At 38.1% G+C, this 20,331-nt stretch overlaps 2 protein-coding genes across 4 annotated transcripts in view; one reads left to right on the top strand and one right to left on the bottom strand.

The window, feature by feature from the left end:
- Window positions 1-8,283, bottom strand: part of LOC128243877 (protein unc-93 homolog A-like) — a 25,053-nt gene extending 16,770 nt beyond the window's left edge. The window contains exon 1 of one of the 3 annotated variants that reach the window (XM_052961861.1): window positions 8,191-8,283. The gene's annotated coding sequence lies outside the window, so the exon portion shown is untranslated. Of the gene's footprint in view, window positions 1-197; window positions 356-8,149 lie in introns of those variants that run through there. The other 2 variants (XM_052961859.1, XM_052961860.1) reach the window with 2 other exon arrangements.
- On the top strand, window positions 6,327-19,894 carry LOC128243878 (b(0,+)-type amino acid transporter 1-like). The gene is made up of 14 exons (XM_052961862.1): window positions 6,327-6,822; window positions 8,795-8,935; window positions 9,717-9,818; window positions 11,010-11,137; window positions 11,498-11,609; window positions 11,866-11,991; window positions 12,311-12,410; window positions 12,677-12,721; window positions 12,973-13,096; window positions 13,600-13,703; window positions 14,287-14,383; window positions 16,521-16,670; window positions 17,450-17,618; window positions 18,355-19,894. The coding sequence occupies exons 1-14, from the start codon at window positions 6,816-6,818 to the stop codon at window positions 18,420-18,422; spliced, it is 1,473 nt and encodes a 490-aa protein (XP_052817822.1). The 5' UTR covers window positions 6,327-6,815; the 3' UTR covers window positions 18,423-19,894.
- The last annotated feature ends 437 nt before the right edge of the window (window positions 19,895-20,331 follow it).

The raw sequence follows: 20,331 nt of genomic DNA on the forward strand, positions 1-20,331 counted from the left end.
AATAACATGGAAGCTTGTCGTGAGTTTGTATTTAAAATAAATACTTGTAGCCGGTTAAAAGTACATGAGCCATGACAAATAGGTTCAATACGCACTTTTAAAAACATCAAAAGAAATTGAAAACCTGGAACCGATTCCGACATCTGTCAGCATCAAAGTACTTAAAGCTACAAGCTTCTCTCTGTGTTAATACTTACAGTCATTTATACGTCGAATTAAACGTTCAAGAATATCCAAAGAAACAATCCAACACACACACTGTTATAAACAAACAAGAAGACAAATTTGGAAACACAAAATAAAATATAGTCATTAAATATTCACTATTCAACATCTAAGTCGATATCAGCCTGGATCCAACCATGCTGAAGTAGTGGTCTATGAAGTCCCGATATGGAGAACCCTCGCCTACTATAGAATCATTATTGATCCGTCCTCTTGCAGAAACTTCTGTCTGGATAATCAATGGCTGACTTCATGCTGAACTGATGATTGTATTCTCTCTTAATGTATTGTCTTGTTTTCAACTTGAAACAATTACTCTCGACTAAGACATGTATTTTCAATCAGAGAAACAAGAATTCCTTTTGCTTTTTATGTTTGGTTAATTACTCCTGATAATACACATATAAATAGTATGCTTATTTTATGTTTGCTGATGTCGCTGTAGTTTTTGAGAATGGTCGAAAATCTTTACAATCGATATTGACTGGTGGTGATATCTTAAAAATACTGTGAGATTGCTTCAGAAAATGAAGCAAGAATGTTGACTTTTGAAAATGGTCGGTATGAGTAATACTATATCAATATATAAAATCAAAGTAAGTTCATCGTCCATACGGTATAGTTGATATATCTTGATAATGATATCGTAATCAACTGAAGTTGTCAATTATGTGCAGCTTCCACTCGTGTTATCGTTCATAATAAGTAAGACGTACCGAATACGGAATAAATTTGTTTGAATCTCTGGATTTACCAACCCTTAATATGGCCATAGTCTATGGTGCTGAGGTGTGGGGGTACCAGAATCTGTCGGTAGTTGATAGTATGCATACTAGATATTAATCACGGAAACACATAAACTGTCCTATTCTTATGAATGAACGATTCAAGAGTGAACAATATTTAATAGTATGCACATTCAACGGAAATAACAATACCCGCAACATTCGGCATTTTATGAACTCTTACATGTACCAATAAAATATGTCGAAGAAACAAACACTTTTAAATTTAGACCTTATGATATATATAACATAAAATAACATAACAGTACTTTGTTTCGTGTAATACCGATGACGATGTATGCCCGAAATCTATATCAAACGCGATAAAAATTAATTCATCATTGAATTATTCACTTCACTACGGAGGATTACGAACAATTTACGAAAAAAATGATGACTATCAAAAAAGGGTTCATAGAAATGTGGTTTGTCAGTCGTCTAGTTAACTATTAAAAATACGTATTATTGTTATTCTTTGTGAGATCTAAGCATCTAAGTGTAGAATACGTAATTCTTGGTGTTTTGTGTCATATAGTTAATAATGTTTGTAATTTTCTGTCAATAAATGCTAGTATAATGTGTGTGTATTTCTTGAAAACATCTTCCTTATTTTAGTTTTTAATACAAAACACATAAGTCATAAGTATGATGAAAATGCATTTCAGATTTAAATGACTAAGCTTATTTGGCAAAACCGATCGACAGTATCAGTTGTACATTGGTGATGTGTATTACATGTATTTGCATAGAAGAGAAAATGCAGACTGCGCTGTGAGACCTAGGTTGCATATACATGATATACACACTGAATAAAACATACAGAACAAGAACCAATTTACCGCGCCGTCAATTCTGTGTGCATTTATATGCAGACGGCATGCAAGAACGAATACGGATCAACTGGTTTTACTCCTAGTGCGTGTTTTGCTGTACACAAGAGGGCTGAAAGAAGCGGGGTCAAACAGTACATGATTTGAACATCATTAAATTATGGTTAGTACCAAATACCAAAGCTCTAAACTTTCTGCTTTCAGACATTTGGAGTATATTTGCATAAGTCCGTATACATATAATGTTATGTACCAAAAACCTTTAGGGCTATTTCTGATATGAACGAATTGTTTAAAATGAATCAGCATCCACTGAGCCCACACTTTCGATATCTTAGAGGGTTGTATTGCATTACATTCGCCGTGAGTAGTAAAAATCACCCAGCTTATTTTTCTTTCTTTTTTCAATCTCCACCATTTGTGTAGATAGCCATAACGGCGCAATGTTTATATAAGTCGCCCTGTATCGACATTGGAAACATTGCATTTATTCGTAATTTTAAGAGTGTGACTCGATTTAAGTTCATCAAGTGGCAAAGACCACCAAATTCGCGCCAGTAAGAAGCACGAGACAAATAAGCTAATTTTTTAACTATCAGATTGTGCTTAAACTAAAAGCTGGGGTTTTTGGGTGTGCCTCTAATATGACCGACAGTCTACAACAGACATAACTGGAAGCTGTGAACGCCAACATATTCATGAGCACGTCTCCGTTCGTTTATTTGAGAACAGTAGAAGTATTGCGTGTCCTCCCATCCAAATAAACAACCAAAGCTAATTTTCGGTCGGGCCAAGGTTATTTTTGACATCAGGTTTAAATTAAATTCTTAAAAAAAATGTAAAAAAATAATAAAATCTTCAAACCGTATAAAAATTTGATATGACTTATAACCTTGTTTATTTTTACAAAAACCGGCATGCAATACAGGGCACATAAGCAGATGAAATAAACAAGAAATGAACAATGGAAAACGGGTGACTATTTTAACAACGGTGTAGAAGGAACTTAATTCTATGAAAATATATTTTAATTTCCACCATGGTTTAGTTTAAAACAGTTTAGTAGCATTATTGAAAGATATTCGTATAAACTGTTACACATTTTGAAGATGTCGTCAAGCACCATCCAAGGGACATGACAAATTCATTGGCATCAATACCTGTTCATGTATGCATTATAATTATGCCTCAGACAACAACCACCTCATTGGTTGCTGACCTTTGTCGAATATTATACTAGCTCTTGTAAGTATGACTAAAATGCAAGTTCTTTTAGAGTAATAGTATTATATAAAGAAACGACTCAATTATTAGGAAGTGCGGAGCTGGATATTTGGGATTTTAAATGCCAAGATTTATTTGAATACTTACTGTCTATGTTTGGTATCACATTCGATTTGTTACGGTAATCTTTAAACGAACCGATATAGACAAGAAGAAATTATTCCAATTTCAAGAAAAAGGGAAGAATGTATTATTCCTCTAAAATATTTTCGTCCAATTTCGATCATATGGAAAGTTATCTAAATGGCTGTTTAGTCTAAGTACAGATCGTATTGCCTAACATTAAATCATCCCATAAAGTGGGACACAGCAGAAATATTTTCAGAGTGTAATTCATATATCCACAAGCTGCGGAATATATAGCAAGGGTTGGTAACAATGACCTGACAGATTGATTCTTCAAAGCAAGTGATCGCATCGTAAAACGAGTTGGTGGTTATGAGCTGACAGGTAACCGCTCCATAGCAAGCGTTGGTGACAATGACCAGGCAGATTGACACTTTAGTGCAAGTGTTGGTGACAATGACCAGGCAGATTGACACTTCATAGCAAGTGTTGGTGACAATGTCCAGGCAGGTTGACACTTCATAGCAAGTGTTGGTGACAATGTCCAGGCAGGTTGACACTTCATAGCAAGTGTTGGTGACAATGACCAGGCAGGTTGACACTTCATAGCAAGTGTTGGTGACAATGACCTGGCAGATTGACACTTTATTGCAAGTGTTGGTGACAATGACCTGGCAGGTTGACACTTCATAGCAAGTGTTGGTGACAATGACCTGACAGGTTAACACTTTATTGCAAGTGTTGGTGACAATTACCTGACAACTTGACAGTTCATTGCAAGTATTGGAAACAATGACCTGGCAGATTGACACTTTATTGCAAGTATTGGTGACAATGACCTGACAGGTTGACACTATATTGCAAGTAATGGTGACAACGACCTGACAACTTGACAGTTCATTGCAAGTATTGGAAACAATGACCTGGCAGATTGACACTTTATTGCAAGTATTGGTGACAATGACATGACAGGTTGACACTATATTGCAAGAAATGGTGACAACGACCTGGCAGGTTGACATTTCATTGCAAGTATTTGTGACAATAATCAGCCAGGTTGACACTTCATTGCACGTATTGGTGACAATGACCTGAAAACTTGACAATCAATTGCAAGTGTTCGTGACAATTATCAGCCAGGTTGACACTTCATAGCAAGTGTTGTGTGACAATGACCTGACAGGTTGACACTTCATTGCAAGTGTTCGTGACAACGGTCAGCCAGGTTGGCACTTCCTTGCAATTGTTCGTGACAATGATCAGCCAGGTTGTCACTTCATTCCATACCGTTCATGACCTGGCAGAATGACGCTGCATAGCAAGTGTTGGTGACAATGACCTGACAGAATGACGCTGCATAGCAAGTGTTGGTGACAATGACCTGACAGGTTGACGCTGCATAGCAAGTGTTGGTGACAATGACCTGACAGGTTGACGCTGCATAGCAAGTGTTGGTGACAATGACCTGACAGGTTGACGCTGCATAGCAAGTGTTGGTGACAATGACCTGACAGGTTGACGCTGCATAGCAAGTGTTGTGTGACAATGACCTGACAGGTTGATGCTGCATAGCAAGTGTTGCTGACAATGACCTGACAGGCTGACGCTGCATAGCAAGTGTTGCTGACAATGACCTGACAGGTTGACGCTGCATAGCAAGTGTTGCTGACAATGACCTGACAGGTTGACGCTGCATAGCAAGTGTTGCTGACAATGACCTGACAGGTTGACGCTGCATAGCAAGTGTAGGTGACAATGACCTGACAGGTTGACGCTGCATAGCAAGTGTTGAGTGACAATGACCTGACAGGTGGACGCTGCATAGCAATTGTTGCTGACAATGACCTGACAGGTTGACGCTGCATAGCAAGTGTTGCTGACAATGACCTGACAGGTTGACGCTGCATAGCAAGTGTTGCTGACAATGACCTGACGCTGCATAGCAAGTGACAAAGACCTTGCAGGTTGATTCTCTATAGAAATGCTGTTGATGACCTGGTAGAATGATACTGCATGGACGTGTTCGAAACAATGATTTGCCTGGTTGATGCTGCATAGCATGAGATGAGCTGGTGTCAATGATCTGGCAGCTTGATGCTCCATAGCAAGTGCTGGTGACACTTACATGGCAGATTGACGCTCCATAGCAAGTGTTGGTGACAATGGCTAGGCAGGTTGATGCTGCAAAGCACGTGTTTGTGTTAAGCACTTAGCGGATTGATTCTTCATAGTGAAGACAATACACATGTTGGTGACAATGACCTGGCAGGATGACGCTGCATAGCAAGTGCTGATGGCTATGGCCTGGCAGGATGATGTTGCAAAATAAGTATTGGAGACATTGACCTGGCAGATTGACTCTCCATAGCAAGTGCTAGTGACAATGGCCTGGCAGGTTGCTGCTGCATAACAAGTGTTTGTGATAATTTCCTGGCCCATTGATTATTTATAGTATGTGTTGGTGACAATGACCAGGTAAGTGGACGCTACATAACAGGTATTGCTGGCAATGAACTAGCAGGTTAAGGCTCCAAAGCAAGTATTGGTGAAAATGATCTGGCAGAATGACGCTCCATAGCAAGTGTTCGTGACAATAGCCTTGCAGGTTAATTATTCATAGTAAATGTTGTTGACAATGACCTGGCAGGTTGATACTGCATGGACGTGTTGGTGACAACGAAATGACATGTTGATGCTGCAAGGAAATGTTGGTAACAATGATCAGACAGGTTGACGCTGCAACTATTGTTGATAATGGCTTGGCAGGTTGACGTTGCTGAGCAAGGGTTCGTGACAATGACCTGGCAGATTGCGACAGTGATCTGGATGGTTAATGCTACATAGCAAGTGTTGGTGACAATGTCCTTGCAGGTTGTTGCTGCATAGCCAGTGTTGCTGTTGTCAATCAGCCGACCCCATATACATGTACATTTCCATCGGTGCGGATATTTATATTAAAACATATCCTTCTATTAACGGGTGTAGAACATTTCAGTTAATTGGTGAATATTTAAACCAGCATGTCAGGTCATGTCACCCATAAGTTTGTAGTCATAAAACTGTAAACCGAGTCGACTGAATGGATCTTTCGCGCTTCAATGGTTTGTCACAGAGTGCAACCTCATTTGCGGTTCTTTCAATACATCCACTAGTTTGAAACGCGTTATTTATTTGCGGCTTGCAATTTAAAGGACGCTTAAGTTTCAGTGTATTCCTAAGGTAGATACTTTTAAATGAAATGAAGTTTAAGTGTAATAAATGAGGGGAACCTTAAATTGGTTTTGTGTAATGTCAAATCAGACTATTTGATGCGACTTTCTACTCTGCTTTCATGATAGTTAAGTATACAATACAGAACAGAGTTATGATAAAGAATTAATTACTTCAAACTACAACGATTATTGGCTTCCTTCTCATTTGAAGACAAACGTGTGACCAGTTGGATTGTTTCATATTTAAAACCAAAGCCCATGAAGAAGTGAATTGTTTAGTTATGCGCGAAAGTTTGGGGTGGTAAAAACTTTGTTTTCATTTGTTCATTCATGGAAAACTGTGTTCGCAAAAGGATGTAATTGGATCCATTTTGTTTCCTACAAATTAGTTTAAGTGAACGTGATTTACAAGGATGGCAGGTGAGTTGTCATTATTTATAAATTTCAAATATTCACATAAACGTAACATCTAATTAATCATAGCTACATGCAATGTTAACTAGTTTTGGTAGATATTTACCTGTATCCACGTCGTTATTTAAGAATAATTTATATATCAATAACGTTAACAATACAGCAGCATAATTGTATGACCGTGCATATAAAGGTAGCTGATTGTTTATTATAACTATGCGTGAATACTTTGGAGGTATTCAAAATGTTAATAATGTTAATAATTTGGGCCAGTATTCATTAAAATCTTAAAATCCTAAATTCAGCCATTTTCTTAAATTAAGGAACTTACTCATCAAATAATATCTTAACTACTTTATTTTCATTGATTTGATGCAAAATAGAAACTTTTGTGTTAAAAGCATTCATACTTTTCTTTTATTTCGACTATGACCGGTCCTGTACCTTTCTCAGAACAGATTGATGTTGTTGTTATTGTTTTTTCAAACTGACTGTGTGATGTACTACGTCTATGTATCACAATGTCTCGATTGCTAATGTTTATGTGAATGTATCCACGTAGACTGGCTTATTTTCTAGTAGCCTTTTTATCAAAATACTATGTACATACAGATTTTTTTTTTAAAACACCAAAAAAATACTTATGACTCATGATAAACAAGTATTATGTTATAACACTGAATTGGCAACTCCTTTTATCCAGCTATTGTTATACATACCTAATTTGTGATTTTTAAAATCTATATATGTCTGTATATTAGTATGCACCTTTAATCTGAATTATTGTAAACTTTATGATTGGTGACTTATAGGCCCATGGGGCGGGTGTTTTCCGCTTGTTGTTGTTTTTATTCTAAGAATTTGTACTCGAATATACTCAAGTCACAAAAATAAACATTTTACTTACTAACTTACTTATATAATGAAGTTTAACATTATCAGATTTGCAACAAATTCCGTAAGATAAAACAACAAAAGATAAGATAAGATAAGATAAGATAAGATAAGATAATGTAATAGAACATAAACTTTTGAACCGACTTTCCAGCTTCCACATTTAAAAAGTTATACAAAGCTTACTAGATATATTTAAAGTTGCAAAGATAAATCAATGCATATGAAACAGTAGTTAAGCACAGCTCGATATAATGTAACTTACATTCAATAAAGCAATAACAATGATTTGTGCAATACAAAGTGCTCATAACCGTGACGTATATTGTAAAAGTTGCCATATTGAGGAATGGCAAAAAAGGTGTGGATACATGATGATTCACATTTCTTCGTATACAAGCATAATGGTGTATTCTGATTAATATACAAATCTACTTACTGTATTATTGATTATATAATTCAATCATTCATATTACTCACTGTCAACGAAATCAATTATGCTTAATATAAACGGCCACTATCTATAACACACTGATATATGGAGACTTGCCAGGTATTGTGGGTGCATTCAGCGTACTACTTTACATAATTATAAATAAAACTTCACCACCGAAACACCCGGTTATACGGAGTTGCCAAGCAAGACTTCCTGGTCAGATGCTTTTTTGGATATATATGATTACATCCATGTTATTTGGCTTGAACAAGTTTAAGAACAAGAACAAGATCGTGTATAACAGTTTAGATACGTGTTCATCACTAAATATGGACTGTGGAAACAATGTACATGGTATTACCCCCGGAGAAGCCCAGTTGCAAACCCTCCCTATATGCTGGTCTAAGTTAGGAATCGACAGCTATGGCACATTAATATTTACACCAATGCAGCTATGAGTATATTCCGATGTCCATTGTGTCGCCATATAAAACATATTATATTTTACAAATTTCGGACGTCAGTATAAAACTAGAATATTTGTTGGTTAAAGCAAACTTATATAATTTGACATGAATGAATCATCGGAAAAAATATACATATGTTCAATTTTCCAAAAAATAAAAGTTTGTGAACTGTCTTTCCTAGACTCTGTGGATTTCCGGAAGCGGAACACAAACACAAATGTGGAGCTGGAGTTTGACATCGAGCCCCGACGTGACGTCCTCAAGCTCAAGCGTAACGTCGGCCTGGTCAGCGGCGTCTCCTTCATCATCGGCAGTATCATAGGTACGTCTAATGTTACATGTCTGTGTTACCATTAAACCTTATAGGCGAGACCAACTCTTACAAATAGTGCTTGAAATTGGAATCGTCTAAGGTTCATCGGTATATGGTAACGCCAAGGTTCATTGGTATATGGTAACGCCAAGGTTCATTGGTATATGGTAACGCCAAGGTTCACTGGTATATGGTAACGCCAAGGTTCACTGCTATATGGTAACGCCAAGGTTCATTGGTATATGGTAACGCCAAGGTTAATTGGTATATGGTAACGCCAAGGTTAATTGGTATATGGTAACGCCAAGGTTCATTGGTATATGGTAACGCGATGCACCTATGGTATCAAATATATTATGGGCTAACTTAACCTATATTTTATTCTATTTCTAAAGCCATTGTCATAGTTCAATTCAGTAGTAGACTCGGGTTTATTTACTTCGTATGTAGCATTCAAAATTCCATTCACTGTCTTGTCTACAGAAAACATAATCTCTAAACTAGATACTTTGCAAATATTGACACGGTACAGCAACTTCATTGTGCGAATACCCGGCGCGTATATATCCCAGTCTGGTTTATATTTATCTACTATTTACTGCACCCACAACCCAAGCTGTTAATTCAACTATGAAAGTGGCCTTCAACTTCAATCTTAAACACTACCACAAACATGAAATTAAAATTTATTTTAGAATACGATGTAACAGCATATCTAGTAGTGTGCAAATATTAGTCGCTAAATAAGATGCATACCCTTTTTCAGTTTGTGATACTATTTTCCTTTCAGGGTCTGGTATTTTCATTTCACCGACGGGCGTTCTCTCAGAGACTGGCTCCGTAGGTCTAAGTCTGGTGGTATGGGCCGCCAGCGGGGCGATCTCGTTACTTGGTAAGGTTTACCATGAATGTACTGCCAGTGTGTGTACAACAAGGTTTTATCGATGCTTTCGATTTCGAAATAACAAAAGTTTTGCTCTTTTTCTTGACACAGTTTTTGCATTGTAAAACAGTACATGTACCAGTGTGTGTATACCACGTGATAAATTACGTCATATATGCTACGTCGGAAGGCAAAAAATTGCTTAAAATGAAGATTCAAATCAAAAATAACTTTTCATTTACAACACCTTTTTAAATGAAACAAAGGGCAGTCTATGCCGCTTAAAGATCCCCGCATTTGTTTTATTTCCTAAATTTGATGAGATCAGTAGTTTCATCAAACACTTCGACAAACCTGTATCCAAAATAATGTTTTGACAGTGCTCCGTCAGACGGCCGTATTGTGAAAAGGTTTGTCGAAGTGTTTTAAGAAACGAATCGCTCAATCAAGCTCTGGTAAAACACCGAAGGTGGGGCTCCGTAAGCGGCGTAGACTTCACTATGTTTTATTTAAAATGGTGAAGAAATAGTGAAGTTATCTTTGTTTAAAGTCTTTTTTCAAATCAAAATATTGCCTTCCGACATAGCATTTATGACGCAATTTATCACGTGGTATACACACACTGTGTACACCGATTTAAAAATGACCGTACTTTTTATCATTTTATCTCATGTAAACCTTACACTTGATGGTGGCATCAAATGGCAGCTACACTGATTGTGACACCAGTGATGTGTCTACAACGATGCCCCGGTGCCAGCTATAGACGGCCGGAAAACTCGGGTACAATTCACTGTCGTTTGTGTAAATAGATACGACAGTGCATGTGCACATGATTTAATGATATTAACACACTTTGACTTGTGCATGCCCTGTCATACGCGGAGAATGGTACATGATCCCCAGTCTGGCTTACATGTATGAGGGCATGTAGAAAATGTACCGGTAAAATATAGATTTAAAATATAGGTAACACAAGTTTATTTGCAGGTGACTTGTCGTATGCGGGACAGGGTACCATGATCCCCGGTCTGGTGGGGAGATATAGGTAACACAAGTTTATTTGCAGGTGACTTGTCGTATGCGGGACAGGGTACCATGATCCCCGGTCTGGTGGGGGAACGCGTGTCTGTATGACGCATTGTAGAACATATACCGGTGAAATAACTGGTCGTTTGATAATCATAATATAACTTGCAGGTGCCCTGTCGTATGCGGAATTAGGCACCATGATCCCCCGGTCTGGCGGCGAATATGCGTACCTGTATGACGGCATGTTTCCCTTTATCGCCTACATGTACAGCTGGACACGCACCATCGTACTGCAGGTGGGTAGAAAGTCGTCTGCCAGGGATGCAGCTAAACAAACTGTATTGTCACAGTGTATTCAAACTTTATTACAAAGTCAAGTTTCTTAGGGACGCAAGTATCACCTAATTAAAAGTGCATTTCCGAATCATCTAAGAAAAAGTCCTTTTGATATTGTAGGCCCTGTATACATTGAATTACACTTGTTACATTACGATGTTAAATGCTATATATGATACTGAGTAATATGTCTTTAAAGGGCGATGTCCAAGTCTAATGGACGCCAATATTGATATTCAAGGAACCCTGAGCTTTAAAGTTAAAATAGCTTGAACAGTCTTTTTAACGTCAATATGGCCAATTTCTTGTACTATTTCCAGCCGTCGGGTGTGGCAATCATCTGTTTGACGTTTGCGTCCTACATGGTTACTTTCTTCGAGTATTGTGGGTCACCCGCGCCGCCAGAGAAAATCATCGCATGCCTTGCTATAGGTAAGTGGTTCTGTTAAAAAAATAGACATTAAGCTGAAATATCTGCTTATACGTGACTTCAGAGTATTTCAAGAAAGAGATGTTTCCATTTAAAAAGATGCGATTATAAGTGATTCGGGCAAAGTCCAGTATGATTAACTGTGTAAATGACCCTATTGTATGTGAAATCCGATTCCACCAAACGTCTGCTCGAGTCGAACACAGCCTCCCTGATCAAAGCTCTGTTTTAAGATCCCTTTCGTGTCTATGACTTCAGTGACGCTATGCATCATCAACAGTTACGACACGTCCTGGGCCGCGTATGTCCAGGTGTTCTTCACCATCGCCAAGCTCGTCGCCATCGCCATCATTATCATCGGGGGCTTCGTCAAGCTCGGACAAGGTAAATATGAGATCATTTTACGGGGAACAAAAGTGGACATCAAACGAGTCGTTGAATGAATTGAACGTTTTCGATTTTTGGCTAAACTAAAGCCTAACATATTGACCTGAAATGCAACTCCAATTTATGAAATAAATTCAACATGAAGAATGAACAGCTAATAATATATGTTCATTGGAAAGAAATAAAAGAAAAGAACGCCTTCGTCGCCTTACTTTCACTTTTTCCAACGGTGTTCACAGAATTATACAGTGAATATTTTCCAGTAAACCTGTATAAATACTTTCCCCTGTATTATCCTATCTCTCTAACCCCACAGACGGGACGACCCACCTAAGAGACGGCTTCAAAGGTTCCACCAACTCCCCATCCAAGATCGCTCTCTCGTTCTACGACGCTATGTGGGCATACGATGGATGGTATGCATTGTGTGCTTCCTGAATTACATTGTAGAAGACAGAACGACTTGGTATCATTATTATCCAATGCTGTTTAGTGCTCCGAACCACTGTGGGTCTTCAACGAACAGTACTTGTCATAAATTATGACACAAATGTAGACATAGCAGTAGCCATGAACAATCAAAGATTAAATCAGTCATACATGTATACTTAAATTCGTACACTTAAAGATACTGCTTGTAGTAGTTTTTAAACTTCGATATATAGTACCTCATTTGTTGCAGGAACACGCTGAATTTCTTGACGGAGGAAATTAAAAATCCAAACAGGTAACCATGTCAGGTGTTAATCTACTAGCTGCAACAGTTGTATAATAGCATTCCTTGATAATATTATATTTTTGCGCGTATATATCTTGTATTATAAATTGACTTCCCTTCTGTCATGCTAATCTATGTATTCTGCATAAATCCAAGTCCGCAAGTAAACACAAGTTGAACATGCTGTGAACTGGACTCAACCTATGAACATCATGTATCAAAACCAAGTATTCTAATGTTTTCCTATTGTATTATTCCAGAAACTTGCCATGGTCGAACTATATCGGTGTTCCCCTGGTGACGATCGTCTACATCTTGACCAACATCTCCTACATCGTCGTCCTCTCACCACAGGGGCTGCTAGACTCATCCGCTGTCGCCGTGGTCAGTGTCCATACATACTGTAATGCTACGCCTCGGTATAACACTTCAGTTATCAATGTTTTCCCAAAAGGGGGAGGTGGAAATAAACGGGAAATTTAGACAGTGTATGATTCCCGACAGCTGGGATTTCGAAAAGCCTGGTGAGACCACCACGTAGGAAATAAAGTTGACCTTATGTTTATTTAATTTTATATGTGAAATAGACTTCGACCCATAGTGATTTTGACATTTTCCCGACCCGGTGGGACAAAACATTGATATGCATTACATCAGAATTCTGTACACTGTACCCAGACTGTACAGGTTTTGCTATGCACATAAATCACTTTATAAGTACGTGCTTTTTTGGCAGCCTCTATCTCATAATGCAATGGCATCGGAAATACGATAATATGCATTAGATGCCTTTTGAAATGTTTCCATGACGAATTCCAGGAAAAGAATCTATTATTTCAATACCATTAAGTGTTCACTAAACTCCTTGATGTTTGATCAAATTGCAGGACTGGGGTAAGGAGATGTTGGGGAGCGCCTACGTCATCATGCCCATTGCAGTCATGTTCTCCACGTTTGGCGCGGCTAATGGATTACTCTACTCTTCTGGGAGGTTGGTTTGCCGCGCAAATATTTTATGAAAAGTTAAATAAATGTCAGAGGCTTCGAGTGTATTATATGCGGAGTATTAAAGTTGCAATGCACTGACGGGTCTAAAGAGGGGGCGCACCCGGCGCGTGTCCCCTTTTAAATTGTCCGAATTAACTTTTTATTATTTTATTATCATATTGTTGAAAAAGGAATAAAATACGCTCAAAGGGCACCATTTCGGACTATAAATTGTAAAATATTGGGGTATTATTCCCAACGCCTTGTCAACACTTTAAACCAAATTAATTTCGGTTCGGATGGAGGGGCGCAAGTCAAACGTATACGCCCTTAAGATACGACCCCTCTAACGTCAAAACCTGGAACCGCCCCTGCAATGTTGCAGGGTGTTTTATATGTTTGCCTGAAAGTAATAAGATCATACATAAATACAACCAACGGCAAGTGTTTTTTTCTAGTTCCAAATCAACCAATCAAACCACTAAACAATTAAAAACACCTTCACACATAATAGTATTGGTTAGAAAATGGAAATAGAGACAGTTTTGATTTCATATAAGAAAAATCCCCGTTTACGTACTTTCTAGGATGGTGTACGCGGCTGCGCGTGAAGGCCATCTACCGGAAGTGCTTTCTTACGTGCACGCGACCCTCTACACGCCGCTGCCCTCCATTGCCCTTACGGTACGTGCAGAGTGGGCGTAAAATGTACACATTAGTACGGACTGCGACTGGTTTGATAAACTATTGAACGTCAAAAGGTACCAACAGCTCCTTTGTGGGCTACCACTTAAAACCGTTTTTGCCACCCTCACCTTTTACATGTAAATAGATTAAATACCGAGGTCAGGAAAGTTTTAAACATTAGTCATTAGCATCAGTGGTAATACCGTATGATAGCTAGATAGCTATAATGTAGGTCATTTTTATATAAAAACCCATATTCCATTTTTCATCAAGTCAAGCGTATCAGACCAGGAGCACAACTCTATCATGCATTGCAATTCATATATTCTCATCAAAATAAGTGAAGGACTACATAGAAAAATCGAATGTATTTCAATAGGTCTAGGTCAAAGTTATTTGTTTCATTAAGTTAATTTGGACAATACAAGGCTCTTCATAGCATTCGCAAACGATTTAAATTTAAAATATTGACCTCATTTAACAGCCAAATGTTAAGAGACCAATCATTTTCAAATGATTTCAGTCACGTGGGTGTGGTTAATTATAAAGTAAATGTGTATCTTGGAGAGAAACCAGAAACAGAATATACTGTTTTAATGTTTCCTAGCAATCTCCTACGAAAGTAATTGCACATATAGTGCAGTTTAATACATATATGGTATTTTGATAAAATGCTTTTGAGCGATTTAATATGCAAAAACCTCCGTATATGATCCTTCTGGACCTTTCGATCTTTCAAAAATGCTTAAGCCATTCTTCGCCTACTTGGCCGGGCTAACAATAACTATCATTGCCGTGTATTGTATTGCCTTTGACTCTATATATGGCCGAATGTCATTGCCGTGTATTGTATTGCCTTTGACTCTATATATGGCCGAATGTCATTGTCGTGTATTGTATTGCCTTTGACTCTATATATGGCCGAATGTCATTGACGTGTATTGTATTGCCTTTGACTCTCTATATGGCCAAATGTCATTGACGTGTATTGTATTGCCTTTGACTCCATATATGGCCAAATGTCATTGACGTGTATTGTATTGTATTGCCTTTGACTCCATATATGGCCAAATATCATTGACGTGTATTGTATTGCCTTTGACTCCATATATGGCCAAATGTCATTGACGTGTATTGTATTGCCTTTGACTCCATATATGGCCAAATGTCATTGACGTGTATTGTATTGCCTTTGACTCTCTATATGGCCAAATGTCATTGACGTGTATTGTATTGCCTTTGACTCTCTATATATGGCCAAATGTCATTGACGTGTATTGTATTGCCTTTGACTCTCTATATACGGCCAAATGTCATTGACGTGTATTGTATTGCCTTTGACTCTATATATGGCCAAATGTCATTGACGTGTATTGTATTGCCTTTGACTCTATATATGGCCAAATGTCATTGACGTGTATTGTATTGCCTTTGACACTATATATGGCCAAATGTCATTGACGTGTATTGTATTGCCTTTGTCACTATATATGGCCAAATGTCATTGACGTGTATTGTATTGCCTTTGACACTATATATGGCCAAATGTCATTGACGTGTATTGTATTGCCTTTGTCACTATATATGGCCAAATGTCATTGACGTGTATTGTATTGCCTTTGACACTATATATGGCCAAATGTCATTGACGTGTATTGTATTGCCTTTGACTCTATATACGATATACTTCTCACAAAATGTGGTCCTTGTTATTTTGAGGAGTATAGTAGAACGACCGCAAACTCAATAACACTCAACACAATCAAGATCAAGAAATGATAGTTAATGTTGTCATGCGTAATGGCTATAAAGGTTAAGATTTGTCAGGCGTGAACAGTCAATCAAAACCATCCTCCATACTCGACAATAGTAAGTTAGTTGCATGAACCCAGGACAAACAGATCATTTTCAGTTTATAGAGGTCAAAATTAAATGAAAATCAGGTACTCATCAGGAGCCGATTTTAGCATATTTTATTTTAAAATCACAATTTCGAAGGCTAGATTTTACTACAAACTTATTTGTATAAAAAAACAACACTTCAACACATAAATCTAACTCTAAATTAGCGAAAACAAATGAACGTCCTACCAATTCAGATAACACTGTATTCAAATGTTCCGACAATTTCTAGGGTATCATCGCTATCCTGATGACGATTCCCGCCGACATCGGGTCTCTGGTTGATTTCTTCAGCTTCGCCGCCTGGCTTTTCTACGGGCTCACAGTGGCCTGTGTGGTCATCCTCAGGATTCGGCAACCAAACGCCGAGAGGCCTATCAAGGTATCAACGAATGAGTCTTTGTTGTTTAATGTAATGTACGGCTGACATATCGTTGGTACACCTGCTCAACCTCTGTGTGTTTTTAAAGCTTAAATGTAAATGATATCTTTGCTGATAGTTCTTAAACATTAAGATAAAACATTTTAAGTTGGATTTTTATACGCCCGTTTATTTAACGGAACGTATTAGAGTTGCATACTGGCAGGTGGGCGGGCATGCGGCATTGCGGGCGGGCGGCGTCCAGTATGTTTTCCGATCAATAACATTAGAAGTTTTTGTTAAATCGTCACCAAATTTGGTCAGAATGTGTATGTTCATAATATCTTGGACAAATTCGATAACCAGTCATATCGCTCGTGTCACTCTAGAAATTACCGAATATCGTTTTTGTCCGATCATTTTCTTTAGAAGCTTCGTCCAATTATCACGATATTTGGTCATAATGTGTATGAGCAAAGTATCTTGGTCAGGACCGATAACCCTTGAATAAGCAAAAACAGTATTTACATTACCCGCTCAACGTACACCATTCATCACCAAATGGGTGTCCTAAAATAGGACAGTTTTTAACGACGACTTGCGCTCTAGTATATAGTTGTAAGACGTCATCGAATAAATGAATGTTGTTCATAAAATTAAAAATTTGGCAGATTTGCTTCATTTTACCGAATTGAATATTGAATAATTCTCGGCTTAGCTTTTTCAAGAACAGTATGTTTTTATGAGTGGTTTGTGGGTGTTCTTGTTTATTTAGACTGAGCTGTGTTCTTTCCACCCAGGTGTTTATCCTGTTCCCCATCGTGTTCACCCTCATCTCCATCTACCTTGTGATCGCTCCCATCATCGACGACCCCCGTCTCGAGTTCCTCTGGGCCGCCATCTTTATTGTTGGCGGCTTCCTCTTCTACTTCCCCTTCGTCGTCTTCAAGATCGACAGGGGGTGCTTCGGTGAGATCCTTTGTAACATTTGGTTTCAGTGTCACAAAAAGTACTTCAGTCATGTCTCAATCTCAACTCAATTTACCACAAAAAGGCGTATCATTACACGCGACGTATTATATCAAGTTCATTCTCTCATAAGTTATAAGGATAACAATATTTTATGATTTTTATTATTTTTTTAAAAAAAGTATTTTAAGGCAAAACATGTACTTGTGAAATAGAACAAACATAAAATGAGATGTCCTCCTACTAAAATGACCTTAATAATTAATGTCAAATAACACAACAACCTCCTACTGGTAACCCATAAAGGAGAGGACATCAAGCATGAGTGTAAATCATGCTATGATCTTACGTGGTAAAATGAGGTTAAGAAATTACTCAAGTTTTTTTTTGTAATATTGAGACAATTTGGATAATGTGAATGAGCCTATAATATGCCAAATCATGTGTTGCACTGTGTTTTATCTGCCGTTTGTTTTATACAGTTTCTAACACTGCGCACTTTTGTCTATCCAACTGAGTGACGGGCATGGTGGTGTGTAAGGCTTATTTATACCCGCACTCGGGCAAGGCCCATTCGGCGAGTGTTCCTATAAGATTGTTAGTCATATTAGATTTTTTGATCAGTCAAGTGTCTTACCAATAGACCACTGATCCGCCACGACGGCCGCGATTGGCATACATGGAGAGCTACAGTTTTGCTAGTTTGGTGTGTAAAACGTTCAAATCTTCGTTCCAGATTACGTGACGACATTTCTCCAGCTGGTGTGCCAAATCGCTCCAAGTCCCTACATTCCGGACATCTAATTAACCCCATGACCCTACATTCAGGACAACTTATTAACCTTGGACAATATTTTAGACGCGTATATATAAATGCCCGTACGAGTAACGTACGGGATGGGTGCAATGTTCATCTTATTTCGCCCTTCACGAGCACGGTATGTGTTTGGCAGTTTTGTAATTGCTATATACTCGCAGTAAACATGATGCGCAATCGCCGGTGTGACACGCCATGAACAGTCGTACTATTGTAGACGGAATCATGTACAGCCGTTGGGTACCATCAGCATAGTTGAGTACTCGTTTTTACATTCAACCTCAACCCATAGACCAATAGAAAATGGGTGGTGATTCACCTGCTTATAGTTGTATAATGTTGTTTTACTAGAATGTAGTTCTGAATGCACCATTTTATTAAATGTATTAACTGATGAAATACTCACTATATATCTATAAAATGTGTAATTTGTTACTAGTATTTAACGTATGTATACATTGCACTTATTATATTATACAAGAGTTCCCAGATCTGTGTTCTACTTAGTTTAAAATGGCAATGGAAAATAACGCTGAGGTATTAAACATTAATTCAGATTTTTAAAATTAAGCATGAAAGGAAGCCGTGATGTGTGATCCTACTGTAGATAACTCCAGTTTAAATTGTTTTTCTTTATTCTTTTGTGACTGAATGTCGGAACATGATACTACTGTCAGTACAAATAAAAACCTAATTGTACCCGAGACGTATCATTCTCTGGATATACTGCTCTACATGTCTTCAGCTCGCCCTTGTACCCGAGGCGTATCATTCTCTGGATATACTGCTCTACATGCCTTCAGCTCGCCCTTGTACCCGAGACGTATCATTCTCTGGATATACTGCTCTACATGTCTTCAGCTCGCCCTTGTACCCGAGGCGTATCATTCTCTGGATATACTGCTCTACATGTCTTCAGCTCGCCCTTGTACCCGAGGCGTATCATTCTCTGGATATACTGCTCTACATGTCTTCAGCTCGCCCTTGTACCCGAGACGTATCATTCTCTGGATATACTGCTCTACATGTCTTCAGCTCGCCCTTGTACCCGAGGCGTATCATTCTCTGGATATACTGCTCTACATGTCTTCAGCTCGCCCTTGTACCCGAGACGTATCATTCTCTGGATATACTGCTCTACATGTCTTCAGCTCGCCCTTGTACCCGAGGCGTATCATTCTCTGGATATACTGCTCTACATGTCTTCAGCTCGCCCTTGTACCCGAGGCGTATCATTCTCTGGATATACTGCTCTACATGTCTTCAGCTCGCCCTTGTACCCGAGGCGTATCATTCTCTGGATATACTGCTCTACATGTCTTCAGCTCGCCCACAATTGATGTCATATGAAGGCCAGCCGGTGTACTGAATTCATTTTTATGTTAAAAATAACTGCTTCGGCGCACCCGAACAGTGGTTTAAAATAACAAGTTGCAATAAAACCCATTGAATACTGTGACGGTTGACCTCATTACTGGATGTAATCCTCTTAGTTAAACTACGAAGATGAATCTTGAATGAACTTTTTATTCTTAAAAGAGTTTATATTCCGCCCTTAACCAGTTTAAAATACTCAGAATTTGTCCGCTGAGATCAGAAAAAGTGTCTGATTCTGTCATGTAAGCAATACAATCTGACATTAAAACTTGAACAAACTCTCAATTGTTTAAGTTTTATTTGTAACATTTTTTTACAAAAGTAAAATCTATCAAATTACACATGTATTTACATGTATATAGAATCTAATTTAATAGTTAACTTTTCTGTACAAACACACTTTGAACATCTATGACAGTTGAACCATTATATCACACAGACATTTGCACGCTATGTTGTAAATATCAATTGTAAAATCAAATCATTAATGAGCAATTGAAGAAATGTCACACTTGTAAT

This window comes from Mya arenaria, chromosome 8, assembly GCF_026914265.1.
Source record: "Mya arenaria isolate MELC-2E11 chromosome 8, ASM2691426v1".
Lineage (NCBI taxonomy): Eukaryota > Metazoa > Mollusca > Bivalvia > Myida > Myidae > Mya > Mya arenaria.

Bases quoted from the DNA above. Each gene is read 5' to 3' on its own strand.
- LOC128243878 (XM_052961862.1), top strand. The intron at 11,138-11,497 runs GTGGGTAGAAAG...TACTATTTCCAG, and splicing joins CACGCACCATCGTACTGCAG to CCGTCGGGTGTGGCAATCAT. The intron at 17,619-18,354 runs GTGAGATCCTTT...TCTTCGTTCCAG, and splicing joins GATCGACAGGGGGTGCTTCG to ATTACGTGACGACATTTCTC.